Source organism: Oryctolagus cuniculus, chromosome 12 (genome assembly GCF_964237555.1).
Source record: "Oryctolagus cuniculus chromosome 12, mOryCun1.1, whole genome shotgun sequence".
NCBI lineage: Eukaryota > Metazoa > Chordata > Mammalia > Lagomorpha > Leporidae > Oryctolagus > Oryctolagus cuniculus.
Window position 1 is genome coordinate 67,986,832 of NC_091443.1, and position 22,237 is coordinate 68,009,068.

Sequence of the window (22,237 nt, forward strand, 5' to 3'; positions counted from 1 at the left end):
TTTTTTCCTGAGATGGGAATATTGTAATGAATGCCTCCAATAATGTTAACATATATAGCATTATTATAGTATAGCTACAATGTCATTGTATAGTGACATTGTAAAATATGCATTGTAGATAATGTTTTGCCATCTATTTTAATAAAAATAATTCATATTCCACTGTGCCTCAGAAATATGATATGTGATATCTACTTTTCTTGTTTTGACATGATGGGTATGGATTGGCAATTTAAAAAAAGAATAACATATCATGAGTACAGTGGCACATGAGGCACTTGAAATGCTGTCAGGTTACAACTGTGTTACTGACTTGTGTTGCATGCGAAGTGGTGACAGCAGCTACTCAGCTCTGCCTTTACTGTAACATAATAGCAGCCAAAGACAGGGCATAACTAGTGAATGTGGTTGTGTTCCAAAGACATTATTTAAGGACATTGATATGAATTTGTATAATTTTCATGTGTCTTAAAATAGGCTTTTAATTTTTTCCCCACTATTACAGAATATAAAGATCACTGTTATTTCAGAGGACCTGTTGGGAACAGGTGGCAGTCCAGATTCTACCTGCCAGCCACAATTTGCTGAATCTTGCTGTAGGATGACATGTGTTTCAAGATAAAGAGTGAAAGTGGCCACTGGATCTCTCAGTTCTTTGTTGAACTCATAGGATGTAGGTTTTGACAAAGTTGGGGAAAATTTTAGCCATCAGTGAATTGAACAGGAAGTAGGAATCAAGAAAATGAATGTGGAAAGTATAGGTAGCCTTTGGTGAAATTTGGCTTTGAAAACGAGGGGAAAAAAATGATATGATTTAAGAGACTGTTTTTAATTAAAACAGGACAGACTGGAACATGGATATTTATCTTTTTAAAAATCAAGATTATATTGCCTTATTACTCCCCTACCCCTTGCTATAAAAGCCCCAGCAAACTGTGTCTGGGAGGCCAGTTTCTTTAGGGGACTCTGCCTTCCCATTGTCTCCTTTACTCTGAGCAGCACCTGCTGGAGGCTGATTATTCAGTGACATCGCAAACAAATGCATCCTCTTGTGTCTGCTAACAGGATCACTCAGCAACTGGGGAACACAGACTCTTTTTCCTTTCTGGGGCCCAAGATCAATAGTCCCTTTTACCCAGAAGATATTCAGGTATTTTTCAATGAGTGGATTAACTGACCACTAAACGTTTCTGAATTCAAGCGCGGCCGTGCGATGGTGATTCCATCAGATTGTATTGTCTTAGTTGTAGCTGTCTTAGTTTGTGTAAAGATGCTCTTTTGATATTCACATGAAAAAGAAACCACCCCATTACACATTTCTCAGAATGCATTCCCATGGGTAAACAACATGTGACTATATTGAGTTTAAATTTGAGATGAATTTTGTTCAGAGAATTAGAATTCTGTCCCAAGAGCCATACTTAAACACTTCACTTACACTAAAATAATTAGACTGACACCAAACTCTGATAAAATCCAATCTGGAACACAACGTTTATTAGAATAAAAATACATGTGCAGTATCCAATATTAAAATTATTTCACATTGCATGTAGGTTTTACCTCCATTAGTTTTTAAAAATGTTTTTAAAGTCTATGCTTTAAATAACTTGCACATCTGTAAACAAGACTTAGATTACCAAGATGCAACATATCTATTATATATTGAAAATTTAGGGATAGGAACTCAAAGTTATATCTTATTACACTAAATATTTCTGTAAAGTTTTAGAAAGAGAGGGAAAAGATTAAAATAGTTCACTTGAAATGAGGTAAGTAATATGAAAAGGTTTTTAGTTGTACTATGTTGACATCAGAATATTAAAAACTTTCATGGAAAATTCATGTTAGTTTTTGCATGGTCTAGGTTTATTTTTAAAAAACAAAAAATGAAAAATTCCTTATTAGAAAAAGAGACAATTACCTGTATCTATTTAGGGTCTGTTTATGTTCTAAGTCTTTCTCTCATTTAGAAAATAATAAAAACATTCACAAGTCTACCAAAAAGGAAAAAAAATTTAAGATTAGAACCAACATTTCAAGCTGCCTTTTGGAAAGAAAATTAAAAACAGAGGTAGATGGTTAAATATTAGTGGCCAAGTTACTCAAATGACTGATTTTTGTCTTGGTACACATTCACCAAGTTTTATACTGGAAGCCAAATAGTAAATAACTTTAGGAGTAGAGAATACCTAGAAGAAGTTATTTTCCTTATGTCAAAGAAAGGTAATAAAAGTAAACCAGGCTTAAGACCCCTATTAAGGATATGATTGTTTAAAGCACTATAATTCATGCACTTTTTAAAGCAGTAGAATGAACCTTGCCCCTAAGCTTCAAGGTGTATCTGAGGCCCCGCCACAAGCCCCTTAAGGCCTGCTCAGTCGAAGTAGGACTGCAGGGTGCCTCTGCGGCGGATGTCGCAGGTCCAGCAGTGGAAGCCTCCTCCCAGGGAATTGGCGTTACGGATGTTCACCTTAATGGTACTGATGCCTGCCATGAAAGAGACGTGTGGTTAGGGAGATGGACTAACATGAAGACTCCCCTACAGAGGGTAAACCTAAAGACTTGGAGGAATCCTGCGGTTCTAGCCCAGCCTGGAGTAGTCTTTTCTCTTCTATTTTATTTTCACCAGTGATATTTCATCTACTCTATTCCACTGCTAATATGAAATCCTCAACAAAAAGTCAACAGAGACTTTGAAGTTTTGTTTTATTAATTATTCACAAATCTACAGACTTGATGAGCAGACATAGGGGTATTCAAAAAATTCATGGGAAATGCATGTTATGAAAAAACTGCAAGGATTCCAGAAATGTTTGCACTAAAATAAACATATTTTTTAATTCCATTTGACCCACAAACTTTTTGAAATATGATTGCATATCTATAAATGTTTAAAATCATCAAGTACTAAAATTTCAAGACATTTTCGAACTATATTTTAAATACTTTGTCAGATTGCTTCTACCATGTTGATTTGGCAGGAAAAATGCAATTTAGCCAACCTGGAAAGTTGGCTTTATATACACATATTTAAGGAAAGTTTAGCTGATATAAACTAACTTTACCAGGCTACCTTAAAGAACAATGGAACAGAACTGGTATTTTAATATCTGAGTTTTATGGTTATGTAAGTATCAAAGCTAATCAGACAATTTATATAATCTGCTACCCTCTGTAAGGGCATGGCTGTGACATGTAGGGCCTACTTACTCAATGGTATTCATGAAGAATCTACTATGTTACTGTGGTTTAAAAGTCCATTTTCCTCCCTCAAGGAACTCACTATTTTGAGGGAGCAGATAGCCACAGAGTCACAAAGGGTCCAATTGGCATAATCAGGAAGAGGAAAGTGGCAGGACTCACTCAGGTAGATGTGCCTGAGCAAAGGAGGCCAAGTAGGGCTTTGAAGAGGAAGAATAGGGTTTGGACAAGAGTAGGAAGTGCATTTGGGTATGGATTGGACTTTTAACCATGAGCATGTTTCCTGCTAGAATTATGTTATTATCTTACATGGCTACAGCCACTTTAATCCTGAATTGGAGGGAATTCAGTTCCTTTTGTTAAATTTGCTATAACAGGTTCCCTGTGGTCTAAAGGAACCTCAGCTATTGAAAGTAAAACAATAACTCAGATATTTGGTACTTTATACTATTTTAAGATGAAAAATAACAAAATCTTAGTAGACAAAGAAACTGACCCCATGCAAATAGGTTATTTAATGAAAACCAGAAGAAAAGTGGCTTTGTATGAGCAGGGGTCAATCTGCTCAACTGAAAACTGAGAGACCAATCTTATTAACTGATAGTTAATTAAGAAGGGACATGCCAAGGGGGAAAATCATTTCTTCTGGGCAGTATGCCTGAAATATAGAAAATACATTTGTTCAAAAAAGGCTCGATTTTTTTTTTTTTTTTTTTTTGACAGGCAGAGTGGACAGAGAGAGAGAGAGACAGAGAGAAAGGTCTTCCTTTTGCCGTTGGTTCACCCTCCAATGGTCGCTGCGGCCGGCGCACTGCAGCCGGCGCACCGCGCTGATCCGATGACAGGAGCCAGGTGCTTATCCTGGTCTCCCATGGGGTGCAGGGCCCAAGCACTTGGGCCATCCTCCACTGCACTCCCTGGCCACAGCAGAGAGCTGGCCTGGAAGAAGGCAACCGGGACAGAATCTGGTGCCCCGACCGGGACTAGAACCCGGTGTGCCGGCGCCGCAAGGTGGAGGATTAGCCTAGTGAGCCGCGGCACTGGCAAAAAAGGCTCAATTTCAATCAGTAAACTGCTTAGCTTTATTTGACACTCAGCATTTATCAAATATGTTAAGAATAATAAATATATGAATTTATATCTGTACTCTATATAATAGCTCGAATGAAAATCTTTTCCTTATTAATAGTACCAGAATCATCGGTTTAAAAAAAAATTTTTTTTTTTTTTTTTGGACAGGCAGAGTGGATAGTGAGAGAGAGAGACAGAGAGAAAAGTCTTCCTTTGCCGTTGGTTCACCCTCCAATGGCCACCGCAGCTGGCGCACTGTGGCCGACACACCGCGCCTATCCGAAGGCAGGAGCCAGGTGCTTCTCCTGGTCTCCCATGGGGTGCAGGGCCCAAGCACTTGGGCCATCCTCCACTGCCTTCCTGGGCCACAGCAGAGAGCTGACCTGGAAGAGGGGCAACTGGGAAAGAATCCGGCGCACCGACCGGGACTAGAACCCGGTGTGCCGGTGCCGCAGGTGGAGGATTAGCCTGTTGAGCCACGGCGCCGGCCATAAATTTTTAATATTAGGATAAACAATCTCCCACTTCAGTAAAACCCAGTCCTGCTCTTTAATTCAAAGGTGAATGATTTACTCACATCTTCTAATGCACATAATCTGTTAATTGTGTTTACTGCACATATAAGTCACTTCTACATCTTTTCCTTTCTAAGCTCTTTAAAATATGTAATGACAATTAAGTTACTTTTCAGGGGCCCTCATGATTTCCTGTTTGGGGAAGGGCGGATCATTCTGTATGTTCATCTACAAAGAGCTGGTTCTTCACATAAAGACACTTAAGACTGATAAACTTACTGCTAAGGGAGTGTTTCATGAATTTTAAGTGAATCTCCAATCTTTTGTAGCTATGCTTATTGAAAACAAACATTGGTCATCTACAAAATAATAATTTAATGCCTCTAAAAGGAATAGAAATTAAATTAATTATCCATCAGACCTAGTGTGTCATTTCTTTAGTTCTTATTTAACATTTTCATGTATGACATCATGTTGCATTTACTGTACATACCCAGCTTTTCAAACATCTTTTGAATTGGGACTTCATTGGCATCTACCATAACGCGTTTCTCATCTAACATTAAGACATTCATGGAAAGCCATTTGGATGACATCCAGAGTGGGTGATCTAAAAATAACAACAATGATTAAACCACAGCTATTCTCATTTTTGTTTAAAGCAAAGATTTACAAAGAATAAATATTTAAGTCATAGTTTAATTATTTTGGCAGTTCACTTTCCATTTGAAAACTTATTTTAATCTTTTTTTTTTTTGACAGGCAGAGTGGACAGTGAGAGAGACAGAGAGAAAGGTCTTCCTTTGCCGTTGGTTCACCCTCCAATGGCTGCCACAGCCGGCACGCTGATCCGAAGGCAGGAGCCAGGTGCTTCTCCTGGTCTCCCATGGGGTGCAGGGCCCAAGCACTTGGGCCATCCTCCACTGCACTCCCGGGCCACAGCAGAGAGCTGGCCTGGAAGAGGGACAACTGGGACAGAATCCAGTGCCCCGACTGGGACTAGAACCCGGTGTGCCGGCACTGCAAGGTGGAGGATTAGCCTAGTGAGTCGTGGCGCCGGCCTATTTTAATCTTAGAACAACTCATATGCATTTGGATTTCACCCTGTTTCCTTTAAAACATCATACCTTACTTTCTGTAATCTTATGTTATCCTATTCTCTCACTTTCATCTTCTATGGGAGGAAAAGTTGCAACCCAAAGCCCCAGTCTTGTATTCTCAGTCCCAAGTGCTATGTTACTCCATACTGGAGAAACAGTTTCTCCAAATGGTTAAAATTTGGGTTACTCCCTCTAGTTCTCTAGTGATCCTGGATCACTGATGTAATCACTTAAGTCTCTAAGTATACTGAAGTAAACATACCATCTGGGATGACAGGTATGGGAGGAGTAACTATGGTCCATCCTGCTTTCTTAAAAAGTTCAATCTGCAAGACAAAAAAAAAATACAAAACATAAACATAAAGAGGCTTAAATTAACTTACACCATTCTTACCATCCTTGGTTTCTGATAGCCCTTACCAGTAATAATTCTTTTGGGGATGCTATCTTCCCAAAGGTGTACTACAGCATTGCAAATAACATAAAATCGCCTACTGCCTGACTGGAAGTAGTGGGTAGTAGGCAGAAATAGGAGGTAGGAGGTGGTGGGGAGAGCAGCTGCAATGTAGCAGATTCTCCTTCTTATAGGGTAAGCTGGACCAAAGGAGCCTGATCCACTAGATAGGGAAGACAACCACTGCCCATTGGCATCACCCTAGCCATGCAGGAATCATTTTACTTACAACAGAGCTGCCAGTTATGAGATAATACCACACTCTGATAAAAATACACATGCAAGCACAAACTTGAGGCTTTAGTAAGAGCAAGCAGCCAAAGTCAAAGTCTGACAACACTACACTAATTATCATGGCAACGATGTGTATTTCTGAGTGTTGGACATTTTACAATGAATACATCATAAACAATCCAATGTTTGATCACAATCATGTTGAGCATTGCTGAATTTGTCATTTACAACCATTAAGATTAATGGAAGGGCTTAAAATAAAAGTGGCAGTATCACTTAGCTGCTAGACTCTCTTACCTGGAGACACGGTCGGTCAGGGTTGGAAAGCACGAGACCAGGTCCAATGATGTTGAAGGTGGCATCAATGTGCATGGGATTGGGGTCTTTAAAGGAGACGATATGCACTCTGTAGTCAGGAGCCAGATGCCTACGCATCCACTCAATGCCCAGGTAGTTTGTGACCTGGAAATAAAGACAGACAATCTGTAAAGACTCCAGGTTTAGAAAACCAAACATATTTAGGATAAAACTATTTTAATTTGAAATAAGAAATACAGTAATATAGTGTGAAATTTAAGAGGTCGCTTTTATCAACCTGGCTTCTCTGTACAAAAATATCTCTTCCAGCTCGAATGAAGTCAGCAGCATCAAAGCATGGTTCAAACTCCGTCGTCACAAACTTTCCCTGAGCAGCCAATTTGTGTCTGTCCTCTACAGAATGGATGGGGTAATTCTAATTGGAAGAAGAATGAACACACACAATTGGTTCATGAGAAAATTATTTTTTGTCAGACAATTATTTATAAGGCATATATTGCTAACCAAAAACCTTGCTCACATCATCATTTCCTAAAATAATACTACTTCTCAGTTCTAAACTAAAACATTCATAAAGAGAAGCAGGTCCGTTATAAAGAAACCATAACAGCAAATGAAAAAGGTAAGTACAACTAGAGTATTGTAAAATATTAATGGAAATGGAGTTAAAAGACAAGTTTATTTTGGTGCGAACATTTAAAAAAATCCATGCATATGAGTAAAATAGTTTCCTTTATACTTAGAAATAAGTGGGACAAGACAGTAATTTATTCTGAAAATATCCTATGACCTATACATGCATTTATTAAGCTATCTTCAATATTAAAAACAAACAGGATGAAGTCATTATGTTCTTTTAGAAAAGGCATTTGGTCTCGAGCCTAACTCATACCATAAAATGAGATTCATGCTTCCTTTGCCAAATTTGAGCAAGTGCAGTGGAATTAATTCATTATTTATTTCTGTCTTTAAACTCCTAGATGACATTTTGATTTTCGAATTTTTTTCTATGAATGACCAAACAGTAAGTGATTTGACAAGGGACCTACATTTCATTTTAATGTGACCAGGTTCTTTTCTAGAAGAGAACAGATTTCAACCTAGTGACTTCTATCTCCACCAGAGAAAAGCAATGTGTCCTTTGGCAAGTTTCCCCGCCTCTGTAAAGGAATGCTACTACACCCTTGTCCAGTAGCTGTGAAGAGTACGCAATGATGGCCATTGTATATAAAGAACAATCCCATGGCCAGGCACAATGTAAACATCAAATCAGTGTTAGATATTATTGTTAACATCTTATCAGATGATCATTTACTTTTATTTTCATTATAGAACACATCTTTCTTTAAACTTAGGTGATGTTCTCTGTTTTTGAACTCTTTTGAAATGCATAATATATACACAGTACTAGAAAATCTCTTTGTGGATTATTTAGAAAAGTTAGTAGTAAACCTATATAATTAAGGACTTACCTGGTCATAAAGCTCATCAGCCATTGTGGGCTTAGGGGCTGTGGTCCACTTGGCACCACGATGGAAATAGTCTTTGATAATTGATCGGTATGCTCGGTACTCAAAAAAGCGTGCCCGCCACGCCATAGGAGCCTCGATAATCTCATTTCCCACAACCATCAGGATGTCTCGGGGCATGGCACCGTATAAACCTGTTAGACCACAAAGTTCGTGACAAGCTCAGTGATGAAAACATGAACATCTCCAAGATAGGAAAGTCTATATAACATGATGTGGGTTTTTTTGGTAAAAATATTACTGCAAACACTGTACATGTACATTTGTATATATATTTATTATATAAAATGGGGGAAGTATATTAGCTTAACATGAATTCTATATAGGGATGAGGAAACCAAGCAAAAAGGAAAACAAAAATTAAATAATAAAGTAATTCAAAAAGATCTTGAACCATCAAGCCTTCATCTTCTCTAAGCTCCTTTCTTTTTTTTTTTTTTTTTTTTTTTGACAGGCAGAGTTAGACAGTGAGAGACAGAAAGAAAGATCTTCCTTCCATTGGTTCACCCCCCAAGTGGCCACTACGGCCGGCGCACTGCGCCAATCCGAAGCCAGGAGCCAGGTGCCTCCTCCTGGTCTCCCATGCAAGTGCAGGGCCCAAGCACTTGGGCCATCCTCCACTGCCTTCCTGGGCCACAGCAGAGAGCTGGACTGGAAGAGGAGCAACTGGGACAGAATCCGACACCCCAACCAGGACTAGAACCCGGGGTGCTGGTACCACAGGTGGAGGATTAGCCAAGTGAGCTGTGGCGCCGTCCTCTAAGATCCTTTCTTGTAATATAGGAATAGATTTCCTTAAGGGATATCAGTATCACAAGATAAAAATTGAGTCAAGAATCATTCTAGAACTATAAATTAGAACACAGTCCTCAGGCACAAGAACAGTCATTGAATCAGAAATAAAATAGAATTTTTTTTTTTTTTTGACAGGCAGAGTGGGCCGTGAGAGAGAGAGAGACAGAGAGAAACGTCTTCCTTTGCCGTTGGTTCACCCTCCAATGGCCGCCGCGGCCTGCGCACCACACTGATCCAAAGCCAGGAGCCAGGTGCTTCTCCTGGTCTCCCATGGGGTGCAGGGCCCAAGCACTTGGGCCATCCTCCACTGCACTCCCTGACCACAGCAGAGAGCTGGCCTGAAAGAGGGGCAACCGGGACAGAATCCGGTGCCCCGACCGGGACTAGAACCCAGTGTGCCGGCGCCGCTAGGTGGCGGATTAGCCTATTGAGCCGCGGCACTGGCCTGTATTCCCTCTTAATATCTGTTCTTGAGGAAAATTAAATGTAACCCACTGTTGCCATACAAGGGAAAAAACTAGAAAGTTTTAGGAAAACTGCTTCTCTCAAGGAGATTCCATTACATTTACAAGGGAGCTTAGAATGTATGTATTTTAATCATACCAAAAGAATCAGGAGCAGGCACTGTGGTGTAGCAGGTAAAACTGCCACTTGAAGCACCGGCATCCCATATGGGCACCAGTTCTTTGTGGCCATCTGGGGAGTGAGCCAATGGATAGAGAAGACCTCTCTCTTTCTGCCTCTGCCTCTCTATAACTCTGCCTTTCAAATAAATAAATAAATATTTAAAAAAAAAAAAAAGAGAGAGAGAGAGAGACTAGCAGTTAGAGTTATCCCACATCACTTACCAGTCGACTCAAAGTCAGGAGTTTTATATTTCAATGACCAGTCAATGGGGTCAGGTCTTTTCACGGTCACTCCTTCCATTTTTAAAATATTGCACATTTCTTCAATTTCGGCAACAGCCTTTTTCAAGTGATCTTTGGGAAAATAATGACCTCCATGCTTCTGGTAAAATGGCCAGTACTTTTCATACGTGTTGGCCTAAAAGTAGAGGAAATGAAATGAAATACTTATAGGAGAAAAACACAGCTCATGGATATGTTCAGGAGTGGTGAACAACTCTCTTTATGATGAATTGAGTCCATCACGTCTTGTTCAGTGTTGATCCACAGCATGGAGCATACTGGCTCTGGGAAGACACCCAATATTTGTGGAGTGAAGAACTCTAAATTATCTTGATATTTTCAGGCCTTTTGCTTCTCCTGCCTGAGATCCTGTGCTCAACCACTCACAGCGTGTATGCCCTCAGTCAGGCTTGGCATTCTCAGTGCCACTTTTTACCATGCTTCACCAAAGAACAGGACACAGGTGTTCCCATCTGAGAGTTCTCAACAAAATTAAACAAGACAACAACAACAAAATAGCATGAGATAAAAATCCGATACTAAGCCCAAACCATGGGCTATCCCAGTATTCCAGTATTCTGTCTGGAAAATGGTACTTCTAAATATTTTGTGGGGGTCAAAAAATGATAGCCTCTTCCTGTTAAGGTTAGGGACATACTTAGAAAAATGCTTTGTTTTTCTTAAAAATCCATTATTGATTTTCCCATTTAAGAGAATTTGGCAAATTTATATGGCAGTACAAGTCTGCCTTTGGTACTGTCCAGTCGATGTGTTTCACATCAACCATACCTTTCCTTTCCCCAACCTATCTAAGCTCCCACTTTGCTTCAGATCCTTTTGTCATAAAAGTCATTGATCTTGGGGCCAGCGCTATGGCGCAGTAGGTTAAAGCCCCAGCCTGCAGCACCAGCATCCCATATGGGCACCAGTCTGTGTCCCGGCTGCTCCACTTCTGATCCAGCTCTCTGCTATGGCCTGGGGAAGCAGTAGAAGATGGCCCAAGTCCTTGGGCCCCTGTACCCGCGTGGGAGAGCTGGAAGAATTCCTGGCTCCTGGCTTCAGATGTGCACAGCTCCAGCTGTTGTAGCCATCTGGGGAGTAAACCAGCGGATGGAAGACCTCTCTCTCTCTTTCTGCCTCTGCCTCTCTGAAACTCTGCCTCTCAAATAAATAAATAAATCTTAAAAAAAAAAAAGACATTATCTTTTAAACCAAGTTACAAGTTTTCAGCAGCTGAAAAAAGCTTCACATTTAGAAGGTTCCCAGGGGTTATATGCATTTTAAAAGACAGCCAGGGCAGGCATTCTGGTACAGCCTGTTAAGCAATTTTGAGATGCCCATATCCCATATCAGAGTGCCTGGTTCAAGCCGTGGCTACCCCATTTCCAATCCAGCTTTCTACTGATATGTCTGGAAGGCAACAGTGATAGCCCGAGTACTTGGGTTGCTGCCATCTGTGTGGGAGACCTTGGCTCGTGGCTTCAGCCTGGTCCAGCCTTGGCTATTACAGGTATTTTGAAAGTGAACCAGCAGATGGAAAATATCCCTCTCTCCTTCCCTCCCTTTCCCTTTCTTCCTTCATCTCTCTCTCTCTCTCTCCCTCTCTCTCTCTCTCTCCCCCCACTCCAGTCACTCTGCCTCTCAAATACGTAAGTAAATCTTTATTTCTTTCAAAAACAACCAAATGGAAAACAGTTGAATATTTTAAAATGGCTTGTTCAATTTGTTAAAAATTACTGTTGGATTATGGTAAGCACAACTATAACATACTGGTTTTAAAACATCTGGAGGCCAGCGCTACAGCTCACTAGGCTAATCCTCTGCCTGCGGCGCCTGCACCCGGGTTCTAGTCCCGGTCGGGGCACTGGATTCTGTCCCGGTTGCTCCTCTTTCAGTCCAGCTCTCTGCTGTGGCCTGGGAAGGCAGTGGAGGATGACCCAAGTGCTTGGGCCCTGCACCCACATGGGAGACCAGGAAGAAGCACCTGGCTCCTGGCTTCGGATCAGCGCAGTGCGCCGGCTGCAGTGCACTAGCCATGGAGGCCACTTGGGGGGTGAACCAATGGAAAAAGGAAGACCTTTCTCTCTGTCTCTCTCTCACTGTCTAACTCTGCCTGTCAAAAAAAAAAAAAAAAAAAAAAAAAAAAAAAAAAAATCTGGAAAGATCCAGACTGGGATTATCTTACAAGTGTCTAAATTTTCAGTCAATTTAAAGAAAGACATTGGGAAATGTGATGCAACTTATAATTTATCAGGGTAATGAAGCAGAACTCCAATTAGATAATCTACTCTCTAAGAAAAAGTCTTGGAACTTCACCAAAAGATTGGTAAAGCAAATTACAATTACATTTTTAGTTAAAAAATACACTTAAAGCAAGTTTTTTTTTTTTTTTTTTTTTTTTTTTCCCAAAGGTTCTTTATATTACTGATTGGCTGACCAACTACCAGTCCCGACTATGGGCAATAGGAGTATTTCCATCCTAAATCAGATCATTTCTGATATGGGCAAAACTGGGTAATGGGCTCAAGTGTATTGGAGCAAATATACTTTAATTACATGGTCTCTCAGTTGGTGTTCTGGATAATCCTAAGAGACAGGGCAAATCCTCACACACTGATTTTGTAAGCAAGGAAAGAGGCTCTCAGAGTATGTGTTCACTGGACAAGCAGGATCAGAACTCAACTGCACTGACTCTTTGTCTGATATTGTGCCAAACACACAAAGGGACTCGGATATGTTCCAGTGGTTGAACATTTTTAACTAGATGTGCAAAATCTTTTAAAACTGGAATTGTTTAGCATGGTTCATGTTGCTGCCAATGGGATCTGCCCATTGAGATGGACTAAAAGTCTAGATACCTTACTCTTTATTTTCAAAGACAGTATCTTGGGGCCCACACTATGGCGTAGTGGGTAAAGCCGCCGCCTGCAGTGCTGGAATCCCATATTGGCTCTGGTTTGAGTCCTGGCTGCTCCATTTCCGATCCAGCTCTCTGCTATGGGCTGGGAAAGCAGCAGAAGATGCCCCAAGTCGTTGGGCCCCTGCACCTGCGTGGGAGGAAGCTCTTGGCTTTTGGTTTCGGACTGGCTCAGCTCAGGCTGTTGCAGCCATTTGGGGAGTGAACCAGAAGATGGAAAACCTCTCTCTCTCTCTGCCTCTGCCTCTCTGTAACTCTGCCTTTCAAATAAATAAATATTTTTTTAAAAAATATATTTTCTAGATTTTGTTTCCCTGTTTCCATTTTCACCTCAGGCTGTTGAACATCAAAGATATGCAGGCAGATGTGCCTCTTGTTCCTTCGTTATCTAGAATTATCATCAGCTGGGCTAGAACCAAACCTGGAAGAGGAGAAAAGGCAGCTGAAAAATAGATCTTTAGAAAGTACGAAGGATGCCAGTGAAGCTCTAAAAAGGGGGTTGGGAAACTAAGGTCTACACACTGAATCTGTCCCATGGCCTGTGTGTGGGAATAGTTTTATGAGAATACAGGCATGCTCATTTGCTTACACTTGGTCTACGGCTGCCTTCCCAGGCAAATTAGAAGGGATGAGAGTTGAGTAGCTGCAACAGATATCTATGGCCTGAACTCATTTATTACTTAGCCATGTATGGAAAAAGTTTGCTGACCTCTATTTGAATCATTAACTTGCTTCCTTACTTTTAAAGATCTATAGTCAAACAACATCCAAATATTTTTTAAAACCAATGTTCTCTTTCAAAAACAAGACAAAAACATCCCACTATGTTTTAGTCCTAGTAATTTCTGTAGCAGCAACCAGAAAGAGAAAGTAATAATGACTCTTTATATTCTGCTCAGACACATCCTGGGTACTGCCCAACCATTCACCACTTCCTGCTTCTCATGCCAGGCACATCTCTCACACTCCACAAAGGGACAAGAAGCCTTTGAAAATTTAACACTGGGTTACAACAGATGAGGTTGTGTTGTCTTGCCAGACTCATTCCAAAATGTCCTGTGTGACTATTTGTACAAAGTGAAGCTTGCTTTGATAAATGTAAACTCCTGGGGGGAAAAAAGTTATTTGAACAAGTGTGAGGGCTTTTTTTTTTTCTTTTTGTATAGTTTATAATCTGGCAAAGGTTGGACAAAGTCCAAATGATCAGGGCAAATTATATTTTACAAGAGATATTTGGAAATTGTTTACTCTTCCTTAATAACCTTGATAATGAGTTAGCAATCATTTACCAGGCATGTGCAAGATAACAAGCACTATACTACATGCTTAGCATATGATATTTTTAATAATCTGTGGCAGAGATGCAGCATTCCTAGAAACAATATAGTCTTTCAGAGTCTGAAATCCTTTACAGGGTTTAAAATGAACTTTTACACAATGTCTTTGGAAAGCTAAGAAATGTCAATAGAAACTTACTTCTATTTATCCAGCTGTAACTGTAACATTAACCTTGATTAATCTTATATTTTACAAAAGGTCATTTTTCAAGAGCTTTGTAAAAAAAAAAAAAAGATGAGCAAAACAAAAAGCATACATTGTACAGCAAAGATTTAGTATGTTTCATAGAATAAAAAGCCATATGGGGGTGGGTATTGTGGTGTAGTGGGTTAGGTGGCCTCACTTGGGACATCCACATCCCTTATTGGAGTGCCAGCTTGAGTCCTGGCTACTTTGCTTCTGATCCAGCTCCCTTCTAATTTGCCTGGGAAGGCAGCAGATGATGGCCCAAGTGCTTGGACCCCTGCCACCAATGTAGAAAACCCAGATGGAGTTCTGTGCTCCTGGCTTCTGCCAGACCCAGCTCTACCTGTTGTAGGCATTTGAAGAGTAAACCAACAGATGGAAGATCTCTCTCTCTCTCTCTCTGTCTCCCTCACTCTGCCTTTCAAATAAATAAAACAAAAAAATTGTGCTTCCTGACAACTGTGTTCATCATTCTTTTCCTTAACACTTCTCTAGCACTTATATCTTCTAACATCCTATGCTCTAGTTGTGAATAACTAGTTTACTATGTTATTTTATCTTTTATTATTCTGTAATCAATTAATAATCTGTGTCATTCTTCTATTCTAGAAGGCAAAGCCCTGCCTTGTGGATGCGATGCATGTCTTACATGTACTTCTTCTCCCTCAATAACTAGCTTAGTTTACATAAGACACAAAACAGAAATAACCAAATTAATGAAATCAGTACTGCTAATATTACTAATACTTACTTACAGCCATTTCACTTTCAATGTGTTTTTGTAACGTAATTGGCACACTAGAGCCATACAACTATGATGAATTGTAGATTGTTTTTTAAAATATTAAACATGGCCTTCATATTCAATCATCTTAGGTGGAAAGCAAACCGCTTAATACTGCCATTTCACCAAGGCCCAGAAATTTGTGGAATCTTGTACAAGGTCAGTTGATTAACAGAGACTAGATATCAAGCTTTTATCAAATGCCTAATTCATCCCAGACTCCTGACTTCAGCATGGTACGCTTTACACAAGTCTATGGAACGACAAAGTCTGAAGTCAGAAGTCAAGTGACAAAGAGCTCATTATGCCTAAAAATCCTGATTCCGGCCGACGCCGCGGCTCACTAGGCTAATCCTCCGCCTAGCGGCGCCGGCACACCGGGTTCTAGTCCCGGTCGGGGCGCCGGATTCTGTCCCGGTTGCCCCTCTTCCAGGCCAGCCCTCTGCTGTGGCCAGGGAGTGCAGTGGAGGATGGCCCAGGTGCTTGGGCCCTGCACCCCATGGGAGACCAGGAAAAGCACCTGGCTCCTGGCTCCTGCCATCAGATCAGCGCGGTGCGCCGGCCGCAGCGCGCTGGCCGCGGCGGCCATTGGAGGGTGAACCAACGGCAAAGGAAGACCTTTCTCTCTGTCTCTCTCTCTCACTGTCCACTCTGCCTGTCAAAAAAAAAAAAAAAAAAAAATCCTGATTCCATAAGTTCACACAGTATGAAAGTCAATCATTTTAAAGACAAGTAAAATGAAAAACTTTTGCCTGAATTTACCAATTAAAATGGTTACTAGATAGGACGACTTCTTTTCAAGAAAAGATGTAGAAAGATGATGCTTTTTAGTGTACGTGCTGCCGAGCTGGGCGTGGAAGATCACGCTTTTTATTTTTATTTTTTAAGTTTTTTTTTTTAATTTATTTATTTGACACATAGAGTTACAGTGAGAGAGAAAGAGAGAGAGAGAAAGGTCTTCCTTTGGTTTACCCCCCAAATGGCCACAACGGCTGGAGCTACCCAATCCGAAGCCAGGAGAGCCAGGTGTCTCTTCCTGGGCTCCCACGTGGGTGCAGGGCCCAAGCACTTGGGCCATCCTCCACTGCCCTCCCAGGCCACAGTAGAGAGCTGGACTGGAAGAGGAGCAACCGAGACTAGAACCTGGTGCCCATATGGGATTCTTGCGCCGCAGGCAGAGGATTAATCTAGTGCGCCACGGCGCCAGCCCCAAGATCATGCTTTTTAAAAACACGTGTAGACATGTCAGCTATTCTGTTCATCAGATTCCAAATATCACAATTAGAAGAAATTACTATTTTTTCTATTGCTTTGTCTTCTAGGTCTAATTCAAGAATTCATTTTCTACAAGAAGTCTTCCTAACTATTCAGCACTTGATCATTGCTTAGCTCTCCTGGCTCTTCAACTGCCTTGCCAGCTGGTGGGCACCAAATACTTAGTCTTCACTGCCATGTGAACATCACACCTCCCTAAACAGAAGGGAAGTTCTTTTGTGTCAGTATCTCTGAATCCTGGCCCATGGCAGGCAATATTTCAGATGATGATGGTGGTGCAATTATAGAAATTATTCCCTCAATTCACATTACAAATGAAAATGTAAAGATTCAGGAAGACCTAAGTGTACTGAAGATAAATTTGTCACCCATTATTAATGGAAGCTTTGGCTTTATCTACAAATGTGAAGGAAGCTCCCTGAGATAAGGGATTCTGATGCAATATGCAACATGAACACCAACCCATCAAGGCCCTAGACAAAAGAATCCTATGGATAAAGAACAAGAAAAAGTTTTGCTTTTTTGGAGGAGCTATTATGCATTGTCAGGGAAATTCTGGAAGGCTTTGTGAAAGCACTGGAGCCAGGTGGTGGCAGAGAAGAGGGTACAGGATGGAAGAGGCTTAGGTGGGAGCAAAGGCATGGGACCTATCAGGGAACAGTGAGTAGTTTGGCTACTTTCATAGTTGTCTTATAAAGTCTTCTGAAAAGAATGAATATCTGCTACCCTATCATTCTAACACATCCCTAAGATGAGCCAATGACTGAAATGCAGAGTCCTGGAAATGCAGACAAGAGCCAACTTGTGAAGGCTCCTGCATTCCAGGACCTGATCCCAAGCAGCAGGGGCACAGAATGGCAGAAGGAATGATGGGAGCAGGATGAGTAACATGACTAAATTGGGATTGAAAAGAATCACTTTGATAGCAGCTAAAAGGTGGTCTACAGAGAAGATCAGTTAGAGTGAACTACACTAGTATAATGCAATGACTGACTACAGTGAGCTCCTGGCCCAAGGCAGAAGCAGAGGAATAGAGGCAAAATTCATTCTGATAAAACACCTGCTGCACCTTGCAGAACAGATGTAGAGGACGTGACTGCAGCATGAATCAGATGATTCTTTGGTATTTTAGGCTGATTAAACAGGAATGCCAAAAAATTAAAAGAAGAGATGAAGGAGGTTCCAGTTTAGCTGGATGGCTGGCAACTGAACTCTAAATGTATCGAGTCTGAGGTACTGTGGCAAAATCCACTAAGAAGTTTAACATGGGACCGGCACTGTGGTGTAGTGGACTAAGTAAGCCTCTGCCTGTGGCACTGGAATCCCATATGGGCGCTGGTTCATGTCCTGGCTGCTCCTTTTTTTTTTTTTTTTTTTTTTTTTTTTAGATTTATTAGAGAAGGAGAGAGAGAGAGAGAGGTCTTCCATCTGCTGGTTCACTCTCTAGTTGGCTGCAACAGCTGGAGCTGAGCCTATCTGAAACCAGGAGCCAGGAGCTTCCTCCGGGCCTCCCTCATGGGTGCAGAGGCCCAAGGACTTGGGCCATTTTTCTACTGCTTTCCTAGGCCATAGCAGAGAGCTGGATCAGAAGTGAAGCAATTGGGACTCAAACCGATGCCCATATGGGATGCTGGGACTGCAGGTGGCAGCTTTACCTGCTACGCCGCAGTGCTGGCCCCACTGCTCCTCTTCTGATCCAGCTCTCTGCTGTGGCCTGGGAAAGCAGCAGGAGATGGCCCAAGTGCTTGGGCCCCTGTCCCTCTGTGGGGAAACCCTGAAGAAGCTTCTGGCTTCTGATCAGATCAGCTCCAGCTATTGCAGCCACCTGGGGAGTGAACCAGCAGATGGAAGACACACACACACACACACTCTCTCTCTCTCTCTAACTCTCAAATAAAAACTTTTTTTTTTTTTAAGAGACTGAAAAAAAAAGTTAAACATGTCATTTGGATGGTATTCAGGAGAGTGAACTAGACCAGAGTGAAGGAGGGAGCTGAAGCTGTGAGCATGGCTAAAAGGAGGCCGGAAGTGAAATTCTGTTCAACCCAACACTGTGGACTGTGAAGGAGTATCTTCTGGCGGCTATCAGAGTGATCACTCTCAGTTGGGGAGGGAAAGGAGTAAGCTAAAATGAAAACAGTCATGGAGGAGGGGAGAGCAGAGACCACACTGCAGGAGGAGCGGCGGGAACCCACTTCCAAACCCCCGAGTCCCTGGCGTTACCTTCACCTCCACCGTGAATGGTGGAACGCAGGCATTCTCTGCTCTGCCCACTATCACTTCCTCCAGAGGGTCCCATTCATTGTAAGAGGAGACAGGGCAGTCCTTGGGCAGAGGATCAGTGGCCTTGTCATCAGCTGCACAGGAGTTCTGGGAGGAAGCTGTAGCTGCCTGGGTGCTCTGGAAAGTTCGCTGCACCCATCCTGTCACGGTTCTTCCAAGCTTTCAAGAACGAAAACAACAAGAGGTTATTGTGCAGCCCTATAGAATACTTGGGAGGAGGAAGGAGAGATGGGGTGAAAACCCAGTGTAATATGGTCAGACATTTAAAGTCCCTTAGGAGAGGATAAACCAATAGTGCATAGGCATAGTGGGATTACAGGTGATTATCCACCTTCTAGTTCATGTGCATATTGCCTTTTTAGCTATTGTTATTCGCTGTAACTCCTTAAAACTCTTAAGTAGATTTTTGTGTCTGGTGACCATACACCATCATCTAGGCCTCAGATCAGATCTCTGTAAACAAGCTTTCATCAAACTTTCAGCAACTTTTCTAAAGAAAACCACAGAAAGTTGCTTCACAGATCTCTGCCAAGTCCTGCCAGGCGAGAGAGCCTCCTCCACCCTTCAGGATCAAAGGTTACTAACATTAGGCCTTTTAAAAAGTATTAACTTTTACAAATGGCAATGTGGAAGCAGGTGCACAATAGGGCCTTATCCTTCAGAAAAAATCAACTTCAGACTCAGCAATGTTCATCTCTTACATCCACTTCTTGTTCTATGGCACTGAGATGATCAGCTGCCATCTGCTGCATTTTACAGATGGCACACAGTACCCTAGTCAAAATAAGGTTTACCCAGGCACAGATTTGAACAACTCAAAAGGAAATCTAAGAATTGCAAAAAAGTCCTTCAGAAATACAGGTCCTATAAGAGGTGGAGCATGGAGAGAGTCTCAGCCACCGGGCAAACTTCAACCACCCAAATTTCTGCATGCTGTTAAAAGGGGAAGGAGGGCAGCAGGGCTGGAGACCAAAGCCAGAGGGAGAGTGACAGCTGTTCTGGACCCAGCTGCTGGGGAAGCCAGGCTCCCTGAGCTATTCCTGTCCTGAGAGCAAGGGAGGGTCTGCAGGCGCAACCCGACATCCCAGAGAAGTGGAGGGCGGGGCTAGGCAGAAACTCCGGGTTCAGGGCTGAACTTGCTTCAACTCAACTCCGCTTGTGATTCCAGGACTCCATGTTACGGTAGGAGTGAGCCTGCATGGTAGCACTCCGTCCCCAGTTCCCACTTACCCTCTACTCCAGCCACCCCACACGCATCTCCCCAAAGCTCTCCCAACTCTCTGCACACCCAGAGCACTGAACCCCAACAACGCCACACTTCAAAATGGAGCCCCCGGTCTGCAGCATCCCCTCTCCCTGGGTGGAAAGCTGTCAGGTTGAGGAAGACAGCAACCCTTGAGCTGCGGTGGCCCAAAACGCGTAGAGCAACTGTGCCCCCCACGGGCTGGGGCCGTCACGCGCGCCCCCTGCGCGCCCCCTGCCCGAGGGAAACAATGCCAAGTTCCCAGCAGCCACAGCTCTTGAAGCTCGGCCTCCAAGGAAGGGGCCAGGGAGACTCTAGCAATTCTGTCTGGCTAGGGAAAGGCAGGGAACGCGGCGGGCCCGGGAGGGAGCCGCTCTTCGCTCTGCGCGCTGAGCCCAGCAAAAGGGGAGACGCGAGACCGCCAGACAAGGTGGGTGGCGCACGCACCCGAGACCCGATGTAGTGCACCGCCTCGGCGCCGCGGCTCCCGCCACGCAGACACCGCACCCGCAGCATCGCCCAGGTCCGGCTGGTCCACGAGCGGAATGTTCCCGGCGCACGGCCTCGTCAGCCCGAGCTTCCCGAGAGCGCGACCGAAGCGGGTGTACGGGCGCGTGCAGTCCGTGGCCTTTTGTAGCCGCGCCCCGCCCCGGCCTTCCCCCTCCGCCCCATTGGCTGCCGGGAACAGGTGGTGGGCTGCGGAGCACTGGGCCCCGCACGCGGGGCCGCCCCGAATTAGGAACTGTCCCGGCTGTGGCAACCGTGCCGAGTCTCCAGGCTTGCCCTTTTTTAGTTTGTCAGTCCGCTGATGCTTGTACTGCCCGCCACGAGGTCCACTGGCGTCTCAGGGAAAGGGTGTGTGTAACTTCCGACCAAGGACTCTCCTGTGTGCATGGATTTCAAAATGTTTCTGTACATATATGAGGGGGCACTTTAAAAGTTCGTGGAGATGGCGTTCATAGGGCTTATTTTGGTGCAAAAAAAAAAAAAAAAAGAAAGAAAAGAAAAAAAAAGAAATCCACGCATAGTTTTTTCATAATACGCATTTTCTTGAACTTTTTAAAGACCTCTGTTATTGCTTTAAATGTACGTTTGTGAATTTAAGTATGCAAAACCTGGGTAGTCTTAGTTTTAACTTCAGGTATGCACACTGACTCGGTCCCCTCATTGCACAGTGAAGGAAACCACCTAGAGATTAGCGGTCTTAAGGCAACACCAGGTTTGAGACTTGAGACGGTCTTAGTCTGGAGCTGGGATCCTGCACTCATCTGGGGCTGGGTTTTCCACCCACCAACCTGTCCGGTGTTCTTTGGACCACTTGACTTTGAAATGCTCTTTGGCCACCTGCCTCTGGCTTGGGAAAGTCAATCATGAAAATAGAGACAAATGTGGGTCAGAAATAAGGGAGGACTACTACTGATAGCTCTTTCCTCCCATTTCATGTATTACAATTTTTGTTTCAACTTGATTAGGATGCTTTTGTTTAAAAAAAAAAAAAAAAAAGGCCGGCGCCGCGGCTCACTAGGCTAAATCCTCCGCCTAGCGGCGCCGGCACACCGGGTTCTAGTCCCGGTTGGGGCGCCGGATTCTGTCCCGGTTGCCCCTCTTCCAGGCCAGCTCTCTGCTGTGGCCAGGGAGTGCAGTGGAGGATGGCCCAGGTGCTTGGGCCCTGCACCCCATGGGAGACCAGGAAAAGCACCTGGCTCCTGGCTCCTGCCATCGGATCAGCGCGGTGCGCCGGCCCCGGCGCGCCGGCCGCGGCGGCCATTGGAGAGTGAACCAACGGCAAAGGAAGACCTTTCTCTCTGTCTCTCTCTCTCTCACTGTCCACTCTGCCTGTCAAAAAAAAAAATAAATAAAAATAAAAAAAATAAATAAAAATTTAAAAAATTAAAAAAAAAAAAGGTGTGGGTGTTTGGCACAGCAGTTATTGCGCTGTGTGGGATGCCCACCCCACATGGGAGTACCTGAATTCACAGTCCAGGCTCAGCTTCTGATCCAGCTTCCTACTAATATGCACCTTGGGAGGTAGCAGGTGATAGATAGCTCAAGTACTTGGGTCCTTGCCAGCCATGTGGGAGAT

The 22,237-nt window shown here is 43.0% G+C and overlaps 1 protein-coding gene and 1 long non-coding RNA gene across 3 annotated transcripts in view; one reads left to right on the forward strand and one right to left on the reverse strand.

Moving 5' to 3' along the window:
- LOC103351115 (uncharacterized) overlaps positions 1-18,044 on the forward strand; it is a 43,467-nt gene extending 25,423 nt beyond the window's left edge. Inside the window, exons 3-4 of one of the 2 annotated variants that reach the window (XR_011380890.1) lie at positions 506-15,512; positions 16,676-18,044. This is a non-coding gene — a long non-coding RNA (uncharacterized lncRNA). The remainder of the gene's footprint in view (positions 1-505; positions 15,513-16,675) is intronic. The other variant, XR_001794996.3, reaches the window with a different exon arrangement.
- Positions 1,466-20,919, reverse strand: GATM (glycine amidinotransferase). Its single transcript, XM_002717894.5, has 9 exons — positions 20,602-20,919; positions 18,852-19,070; positions 10,069-10,264; positions 8,369-8,559; positions 7,174-7,311; positions 6,876-7,040; positions 6,153-6,216; positions 5,284-5,400; positions 1,466-2,490 (listed from the first exon to the last, which is right to left on the reverse strand). The coding sequence occupies exons 1-9, from the start codon at positions 20,668-20,670 to the stop codon at positions 2,378-2,380; spliced, it is 1,272 nt and encodes a 423-aa protein (XP_002717940.3). The 5' UTR covers positions 20,671-20,919; the 3' UTR covers positions 1,466-2,377.
- Positions 20,920-22,237: the final 1,318 nt, after the last annotated feature.